The sequence below is a fragment of the Cebidichthys violaceus genome, unplaced genomic scaffold, assembly GCF_023349555.1.
Source record: "Cebidichthys violaceus isolate CVI_PGR_0920_01 unplaced genomic scaffold, fCebVio1.0.p SCAF_20, whole genome shotgun sequence".
NCBI lineage: Eukaryota > Metazoa > Chordata > Actinopteri > Perciformes > Stichaeidae > Cebidichthys > Cebidichthys violaceus.
The window spans coordinates 3277873-3288414 of NW_027176373.1; the positions used below are offsets into that span (position 1 = coordinate 3277873).

General features: G+C 37.4%; 1 protein-coding gene across 6 annotated transcripts in view; it reads left to right on the forward strand.

The window, feature by feature from the left end:
* gabra1 (gamma-aminobutyric acid type A receptor subunit alpha1) overlaps positions 1–7794 on the forward strand; it is a 30302-nt gene extending 22508 nt beyond the window's left edge. For all 6 annotated transcript variants that reach the window (XM_068715693.1, XM_068715688.1, XM_068715691.1 and 3 more), the window contains 2 exons: positions 2987–3189; positions 3800–7794. In XM_068715693.1, the coding sequence (XP_068571794.1) occupies positions 2987–3189; positions 3800–4120 (524 nt within the window). In that variant the 3' untranslated portion in view covers positions 4121–7794. The remainder of the gene's footprint in view (positions 1–2986; positions 3190–3799) is intronic.
* The last annotated feature ends 2748 nt before the right edge of the window (positions 7795–10542 follow it).

A 10542-nucleotide genomic window follows, 5' to 3' on the forward strand; every position in this document is an offset into this window, starting at 1 on the left:
ACTTGTGTAATACCCAGTGGTGTTGCCTTCCTCCTCCCCCACACCATTAAATGTTTTACTGGCAAACAAAATACCTGACAGATTGGCACCACTCTGTTGCCACCCATCCACCTGCCCTTACCGGCCTTCATCCCTTCCTACCACTATACCCTATACATCTGTAATATCCTTAAAGGCCATATTTCTCTTCCCACACATGTATTTGGTTTACCTAGTTGTTTCCTATAACAGATATTTCCTCCTACGTCTTCCTTCACTCCATCGTATCTCCGTAGCTCTCAGCACGGAAGCAATAAGTGTGAGGTGTCATGCCTTTGTGCTCCAGCACCTGCTAAGGCCATAAGCACACATGATTGCTGGCAAAATCACTTTGCACTGGCTGTTCTCCAATGGAGAATGTTCCGGCACCCCACCTCATAAGCAGTGACACCTCGGTGTTAGAGTTACACTCCACTGGAAATCTCAAGACACTGTTCTCGTTCCTAAAATGATTTAAACTGTGACACCAAGCTGGTGCTTCCAATCCAATTACAGCTTTATGTGATGCACAGTATGTGTGGATTCTACAACTTACATTTGCAGGCAACTAATTTGCAGCAGTAATTTAGGTAAACCGGCAGCATTTAGTTCCCTAGTTTTTATAGCTTGAGCCTTAGACTTTTTAAATTGCAGTTCATACTTCATCTCATCCTTTAAGCATTAACTATTCCTTTATTATAACCAACACCACAGTTCTTCCCTTTATGTCAACCAAGTGCAAATACTTAGTCCATTGCTACCGTTGTCATGTGGTCTGGAGCAAATACAATATGGAAAACAATGTTTTGTTTTTTGTTTTGTTTATTATTCCTTAAAAATAAAACATATGTTCCCCCAAAATGTTATTTAGCTAATACTAATTAGCTGTATTTTAAAAATGTTCTGTGTTAAAATGGAGGGTAGGGAAATCCGGTATGAATTTGTGTCTAAGCTACATTTAATATTTCCATATCTCCTGCTGCCATGCATTCCCATAACATATCAACAAACGATTCAATGCCCTGCAGTGGGTGCAGTGCAGAACACGGTCATGGGTCATTTTTTATGACATCACATAACTGTATCAACACACGTACTGTAGCATAGAAATGCTATGCAAATACACCTTGTGTGATGATGAGGCAGGTGTTATTCTTGATAAGCTCAGAAATACAATTTGACAATAAATGACATCCGAACAGATAATTATGACCTACATAATATATTACTTATTATTGTTAGTCCCCTTTGGAGCCATAATACCAACTTTACCTATCCAGTTAATCCATTAGCGGTGTCTTATTCAGTTATGGCTAATGACCAATCATTTGTTTGGCTCTGACTAATGAGAACACAACAATCAGCCTTTATGCTTCATGTCACAGCACCAACTCAGTAATGCCAAAATTATGTGAAAAGAGAGTGGGAGGATGAGGAGTCTGTGATTCACCACTTAGCACTTACATCATAACCCAGGAGGGAGAAGAACACATTTTTTCATTCACGTATGTCATAATGAAGCTTCTGAACTTAATAAGACTTTTTCGGGTTTTTTTGTGACTGTCTTTTTAGATTTGTAAGTAATAATTGTCCATACAATGGCATGAAAATTACAAAGGCAGCTTAAAAACAACTCGTTTAACAATAATTAACCGTATTAAGCAGCTTTCTTAGAGGTCTTATATTTGTATTTACTTTATTTTTTTTGAAGTCAATAAGAACTACAGTAGAGGCTGGAGATTTGCTGCATGACTTAATGGTACATTAGTCACCATTACTCACCATTACAGAGAAGGAAGTCCTAAACATCATAACAATATATACCAAAACATAAGAGAAGTCCACTGACAAAGTGGTGGGATATAGATGTGACTTAAACTGCTTAGGTGTATACTTGCATAAGCATCCAAAGGAATATTTGCTCAGCAATTTCCAAAAAAAAAGACCATTCAGATAAGATTATCATATTTTGAAATTTGAAATGAAACTTCCATGGGATGGATCATTTAAACATGGAAGTGTGATGGTGGCGGTATCATGTACATGTGTGTTTTTACACCTCTCTCCACATGTGTGGGAGGATCCTCTCTGCATATTTCATAATTCCTGTACAAGCCAGCTGTTCCTCAGCTCCCTTCATGGTAGCCCAGGCTGACTTGGTGGATTGTTTGCTGCTTGGGCTGATGTTATTTGGTGTGTAAACATCTGCAGTAGTCTGTTCTGTGATGAGCACCGCATCGTTAGATATGCTCTGACCCAGTTCCTCTCCCTCTCTGGACTGTGTCTCATCTCAGCTCTCAGTAGCTGATGTCGTAGCTTAGCGATTCAGTTTTCCAGGGTTGACAAGCGCTCCTTAATATGAGGCACGTTGGCTGTGAACATGCGTCAACTGTATTAATTTATGCTTTTTTCTTTGCTTCGTAACTGCTTATCATCGGTGTACAGGTCACATTTAGAAAGAAAGCCTATTTTGCCTGGTATTAGTCAGCAGCAGTATCTCTGAGGCCAACTGCATCTTCCAGCTGCATCTGTGGAAATCTCAACCTCCCGGAGTCTATTAAAAGCACGAGCTGCAAGACTGTATCAGCTGCTCACATAGATTAATGTGAATGAACTGCTTGCTCATTTGACTTTAGGAAAAAAATAATACTTGCTCTGCGAAATCCCTATATGATGCTACCGTTGATTGCTCCGTTTTAGCAAATATAGACCATCTACACTGTAGAATTCCTACACAACCTTTAAATTAACAATAAATTCACAATCATGCCACAACACGTTTGCTCTGGAAATGCCTTATTTCTAGTTACTTATTGTACAGTGTTTAATTCCTCCTAATTGATGTACTTTTAACCTATACATATTTTCTTGTCATACATTTATGGTAGACAAATGAGTAATCATAGCAACTGGATTTCCAGGGATTTGATCAGATTTGACATATCTGTCTTGTCTTGTCTCCCTGCAGGAGTGACCACTGTCCTGACCATGACCACACTCAGTATCAGTGCCAGGAACTCTCTCCCTAAAGTGGCTTATGCCACAGCTATGGACTGGTTCATCGCAGTCTGCTATGCCTTCGTCTTCTCGGCCCTCATTGAGTTTGCCACAGTCAACTACTTCACCAAGAGGGGTTACGCCTGGGATGGAAAAAGTGTTGTGCCAGAGAAGGTATTTGAAGCCTTTTTTTTCTAATATTACTTATACTCATATAATGAATAGAGATATTAGACGTTAGGCATTTCTTCAGTTATTGTGTCTGCCCTTGTTTTAACCAAAACAAAAGGACATCCATGTATCTATGGAAGGAAAGACGCAGGATAGTTAGCACTTAACTGTTGAGGGAGCTGGGCCAGGCAGGGAACATTAAGATGTTGTCCCCAGATCATCTCAATTTGCAATCTGAGTAACATGACATGAACATTAATAGTTTAATGTTCATCTTGTGCTTTCTGCTACGCCTGTCTCAATGCCGCAGTTAGCAGCACCATACTCTGTAATCTTATGCTGTTTTTTAAATATATATATATATATATATTTAAAGAAACCACATTTTTTTTGTATATATATTGCTTCTGCTTTGAAATATGTTGATGTGAGGAATTGATATTTCTGAACTTAATATCCATATTTCAACTGGATGTTCACCAAGCTGCTAAATGGCATATTGAATGGCATATTCACATCAATGATTGCGCAAAACATATAAAATACATCTTTAAAGAACCTGAACGTTATTCATTTTACTTTTCCCAATGCTTTCCCCAACAAACACAATCAGCAAAAGAAGAAGAAGGAGTCCCTCCTCAAGAAGAACAACACTACAGCCTATCCAGCTGCAACTGCTACAGCCTTCGCCCCCAATATTGCCAGGGACCCTGGATTGGCCACTATTGCCAAAAGCGCCCCACCACCCCCAACTGAGCCTAAGGAGGAGCCAAAGCCCAAGCCTCCAGAGGCCAAGAAGACCTTTAACAGTGTGAGCAAGATAGACAGGATTGCCAGAATAGCCTTCCCGTTGCTCTTTGGAACCTTTAACTTGGTCTACTGGGCAACCTACTTGAATAAGAAGCCCAAATTGCAGGGGATGGATCCACACTAATCCATGTTTCATTCCTTTAAAATTATACCTGTCTATTTTTTTTTTTTCATTTCCTTTCTTATTCCTCCTAAAACAGGTGTTTATTTTTATTTTCAGACAAACATGGTGTCCATGCTGGTTTGAACTCCCAGTTGTTGCATTGCTTCTATGTTTACCTAAAGTTTGAAGATTTTGAAAAAATAAAATAGAGAAAAAAAGAAAGATAGCTATACAGACTTTTGAAAGGATGTTGTTCAGGTCTCGGGTGATGCTACTAAGAAAATGCTACTATAAATATATAGCCAAGAGAATGCTATTCTACAACTCCACATAGCCCAAACCTGTTCATGGGCTTTTATTTTTATGTTTGTTTCTATTTTAATTAAACATGGAATCACAGACACGGTAAAGGGCACTTGTGTATATGCATGGGCAGGGCATCTTCTTATTTGTTTATTTATTCAAAATACAGATCCACACTGACTACACATAGCTTAGTTTATTTGATATCAGCAGCAACAATGCTACGCTCATTCTTTGTCAAATTTTAAATTCTTTGTAGATGTTTTAATTATGTCATTCTTGAAAATACTTTAGGGTTTCTGCAATAGCAATAAAACATGTCTCACACCATTTATTTAGAGATAAAAAAATTAAAAAAAATTCAATCATATCTGTGCTCAGCATTTAAAATATTATTATTTTTCTTTCACCGCATTGTAAATATTATCAAGAGTTAGAGATGTCAATATTATGTTTAAGCTTTGCAAAGTGTAACTAAAAGGTATGTTTATTGAACACATGGAGAAGATAACTTTTTTATTTAATTTGTTTTTGTTTTGGTTCATGATACTTTCTACAAAAAGAGTATATACTGATCTAATTCACGCTTAAGTGACTGTTCGCGTTCCATTCAAAGCTGCTTTCACACTGAAGTAAAATATTATTCAACTGTGTGTTTGTGTACACACTGACGGCAACAACAGCAACCACACTCAACAGTGTAAGATTGGTTAGTTATGAGTAAGAATGTAAACATCATCTCGAATCCTGGAGTGCATTTGACATTTAGAATTAAATCACACATTATTTACTTCTTTTGTTTTGTTCTATTTATGGTGGGACCAAAACGCCATTTATAGCAAAGTTCAGTAGGCATCGCTTAAAGATGGGTGGGGCACATTGAGAAGGAGGAGAAGTGCCTTTTTTTAATTTTCAGAGTTGAAGCTGTGATGGCTACTACTTTGTTGATTGATGGCGCATTTGTATTTTCCATCCCACTGTGTCCCCTGACCCTGTTTAGTCCCCATCTCCTTTCAGTTGAAAATTGAGACATAACACTCAGAAAGTACCAGCTACACTGCCTTCAGTATCACATGCCCGTTTGGACTCATTTGTTGCTGCTTGTTGGTGAGCAACAGCGAGAGACAGGGACAGAGACAGAAAGAGACAAAGAGAGAGAAAGGAGACGGTGAGTTGAAGTGGCACTGTAATCTTGCTTTAGCCGGCGCTGTGTTTCGCACAGAGGACTTGTCTTGTAGTTTCACGATAGCGACGGAGATGAATATATTTTTGTAGCATGATGTCAATCCCTCTTCCGAAAAAAACCCAACAGAAACTAACGCAAATGTGAAAAAAATGCTTTTGTTTTGTCTTGAACATTGCTTGCTCTTTTTTCTTTTAACTTATTAAAAAAAACAACACACATTTTAAGGACATGCTTCTTCTCTGATGTGGCACGTTGAGGTTTCGGAACAGTCCATTTTAAATTATGTTAATGTAGCAATATTAATTAGCAAGGGCTTTTCTTAGGACCTGAACCTGACACTCTGATAACCATTGTAGCTTTACACTGACCCCTTTGTAGTTTCAGCGATATACATGGAAATCTAGGAATTATTTAGATTTGGTCAAAGATAACAGGCATCGCATTGTGTGTCCATCTTGGATTCCGAAGCCTTGGTCTTGTATTGCATCATGGGTGCTGGGTGTGCTTCTTTGAATATGTTTTACAGGGCACTGAACAGGTTAAATGACATTTAAGAACCCTGCAGAATTCTCTGAGTGTTAGTGCGCTGGGGTGAAGAGATCACGCTGTCGCCTGAGGAGTATGGAAAAAGAGACCGCTGGTTGTTGCTATTGTTATTATTTGCATTATCATTATGACCAATGCTTAACCTATCCCCTAATGACAGACGTCTTTGCAGGCATATGCAAGTCCACTGTTAACAGCCACTTAACCTACAAGCAGAGGGTCAAGGAACTGCAAAGTTCAGGATGAAGAGTTGTATAAAGATATTTGAATTCTAAACTAGTGTATGTATGTTTATTATCATGAAGAAAAAATATATATACATATGTAAAATACATAATGCATACAGTATTTGATTATATTAATGAAGTTATTAGCTAAGATGATGATGAATATTGTTTGTATTATCAACCTATTGTTATGCATTTTGCACATTTAGAAGAACAATAACATTACATTTATGTAGTCAGCTTTGTGCTATGCAAGGGCAGCTTTGAACCACATCATTGACCTTCTCTCCCTGACCATTGTGTTTTAGATTTACAAGCTATTAGAAGAAAAAAAAGAAATTAAAATAAGCTTAGCTTTTATATCAGCTGCTCACCCACCAGCTTTTTTTTCTTTCAACCATGGCTATACAGGGTGACATCAAAGAAAACAGTGGATTATCTCTTTTGTTTGCGCTTTGGATTTGTCGGTGGTTGAAGGGAAAATGGCTTTCATTGTTGATTGCACTTTTTCTCCAGAGACATGCAATAAAGTGATTGAACTGAAAAAAAACAAAAAACAGGAGCAAAACTGTAACAAGATCAACTTGTTAATAATATTCTGTTCATTTCTTGAGCTTGTTTGTCATTACAAAAATGGAGGCAGGTGAATATGTTACTTTGCGAAATGGATCGTTTTGTTTATCTTTTGCTTTCCAAAGCTCAATGATATTACAGGGTGCGCAAGAGAGTTTGACTTTGACAGAGTAAGTGAATTTTGTAAACTTTTCAGTTTGGAAAATCTTTGCTAAGCCCCTTTCTTGTACTCCAAGCAGGATCAAACAAATGCTATAGACCATAACATATTTTTGAGCCAGGTCTGGTTTTGCTACATTTAATGCTCCAGAGAGAGAATGTGAAATATGAGGCACAGTGCAATCATGAGCTTCCAACTTTTACCTTCACATTCATATGCAGAGCATACATGTAAATATCACATTTGTAGGCACATCCGTCATTTCTTTCATTATGTTTGATGCAAGGTCCATTGCAGTTCTCAGCAGCACTTGCTTTTCAACATTGAGTCTTTGGTTATTCCTAGATACCTACTGGAGTTTTTCTTGTATTTTTATCAAGCAAAATATGTTCTGATTTTCACTGAAATGTAAAAAAAAAAACTAATTTTCTAAAGCACAAAAGTTGATTAGGGTAAGAGAAACTAGAGTGAGACTGTCTACATATGGACATCGACAAACACACGCTCAAAACACACACAAACACACATAGCCACATACATACACAGGAATGTGTTGATAGTCCAATGATACTGGGTTCTAATGGATGTAGAAATGGTGAACCTTCTGTAAATGTTTTCTTTTGTTTCTTTTGGTTATGATATGGCCCTGTAGAATCTGATTCTCTGCATTAGTCTTTAAATAAAAAGAAAACAACTGAAATCTGTGGCTATACCTCTGTCCTTGTGCTATGGATGACCAGACTAAGACCAAGACACATAGATCTCTGTCAGGAAGCATAACATATGACTGTGTGTGCACAGTTTACATGGCAGGTAGCAACAGTAGGAATGACATGGCATATGATTTAAAGTTGTCTCAATTTCAGAATCACTTTACTGTATTTAATCTGTAATGTGTGTACGTTTCAATAAGAGCTTTTCCTGTAAACATTTGACTGGATAGATGAAGGAATATTTAAAAAAAAAGACAAATAACAGGCTTTGTTAAGCAACATATGATATAATAAAAAGCTGCATTTACACAAACCAGTGGAAACATTTGGGACAGTCTTGAATGATTCAGGGGTCCCAGAACGCTATACAATAGATGTGTATTCGGACTCAAATTAGCAGCAGATCTGACATGATCTTGTATTCAACCAGCAAATGATGACTAAGAGCAACTGATGAGAATAATGTAAACTGGCCTATTCCAAATTCACACTCCATTTGTTGCAAATGTTTTATTTTTTTGTCAGTCTGTCCACCACTTTGTTCAAGACAAAACAGAACTAACTAGATGGATCGCTATGAAACTTTGGACAGACATTTGGTGCCTAGAAGTTAGGAAGACTTAACTTGACTTTAACTCGAGCAACACTAGCAGTTCAGTTTACCTGTAAAATACCTAAACATTTATCACATACATTAACACAATTTTTTGTAAAAACATGCATGGTCCTCAAACAATGAATCCCTGTGACTCTTGTTATCCACTGACGTTTCCTTTAGCCCCACTAACTCACATATACTTGATGATTCCATGAAGTCATTGGATCAAATTTTCGATTTCTTGAATACTTTGGCTTATGACTTGCATAACTAAGGAAATTCCCATCAGCCGTTGTTGCATTTTGTGTGTATTACCAATTAGCAAATTGTAGCATGCTAACATACACTAAGATGGTGAACATGATGAATATAATACTTGCCTAACAGCAACATGTTAACACATTCCGTGTTAGCATGTTAGTATTTACCTCAAAGTGCCTCCGCACAAAAAGTAGAGCCTCACAGAACAGCTAGTGTGGCTGTTGTTTTGTTTGAAGTATAATATACTCAACATCAGAGCCCTTGTTTATGATGCTTATACTTATACTTATACTAATAAGTAAAAAAAAATATTTCCCTAAAACCCTAACTTTCCTTACCATCCAACCTCATATTAATTACATCATAGTGTATTAATATATCTTACTGTAAATCAATCACACTCAAATCAGACACTTTCTCTTGATTTTTTGTATTATCCTAACTAAATATACGTAAGTAGATCTCCTTCAAGACATTAAACTGGTTCAAAGTTCCAGAGATTCATTTACAGTCTAATAGTGTTGCCAGGGCTCTCCAAGGCCTTTTCCTTTGATATTCTAATGATGAATTTAGATGTTTATTTAAGTTTCAAACAAGGCAGCAGGCATGCATTGCTATATTTACTGCATCCCTGTTTGCATTACAACTTTTTCATTTTGCAATTCCTGTCTACCACAAATGTAATATCTTCTAAATAGTTCTACTCTTGATTACATTGCATAAACATTGATAAAAGCAAAGGTAGAACAACTTCAGGCTATATTATTTTTATTTTATTTTATTTTATTTTATTTTAACTGACAGTAGAGAAGCAATCGTAGATGCAATCAGTGTGCAAATCCAAACATCTCTCGACTGACAAGTGTATTTTGTTGCTCATTGCATTTCTCCTCACTCTTCTTCTCTTGCCACCTCTGCTCTCAAGCTTCCACCTCATCTCCATCTTCTCCCACCCTACCATGAGATTCCAGGTGCAAGGGAACGTGTGCTTCTTCCTTAAAAGCATGTGAGCTGCCAAGCCCTTAGACTGTTATGTAATAAAGCTGCTTCTCGCTGGCAGAAGAGCAGCGAGAGGAGGCTTTTTCTCTTTCTCTCTGCCTGGTTCTCGTCCTCTCTCTCTGTGACTGTCACTTTTTCTCTCATAAGGGAGACATGTCCCAGTCTTGGGCACAGGATGAATTGTACCCCAATTGTTTCTGCCTTAAATGCAAATACTGCGTTTTTCTCTTGATCTGCGTTTTTAGGCTCACAATGAGATTTAACAAAAGCATTGTGTGGATGGTTATTGTCACAAGTACAAACCCTCCTTTCCCTTTTAAGAAAAGACAGCACTTCTCCTTGTCTCCTAGTACTTAGAGGTGAATTGAACAGTATGTCCATGAAGCGTGTTCTTTGCAGGAATGAATGGTAATTTAACCAAGGCCACTTTTATGCAGCACTGTCAAAATGTAGAAGTAGCTGTACAAAAAAGGCAAATAACAAAAATGCTTACCATTGATCACCGTTCTTAACACAGCATAATCCAATTCACAACCACATCAAGTTCAATTTGCTGACAATACTTATATATTTTAACAGGAGTACATTTTTGAATATGCTTTAGGACTTATCATTGTAAAACGTTCATTTTTACACTATGGTATTGCTCCTGTGACCTAAAATGGATGTAAATAATTTCTTTGGCCACTTAGCGGCAGCTAAACAAGATATGAAAACCACATTTACATATGAGCATATTTTTGTGGCAAACATGTCACTACATCCCGCAGAAACAGAGCAAAATTAGCATTGATTTGGAGTCTTGTTTTCGTCCACCCGATGAATTAAAGCCCAATATTTACTCTCCTTTTAGCCATGTTTTGCTCTCCACCAAAAT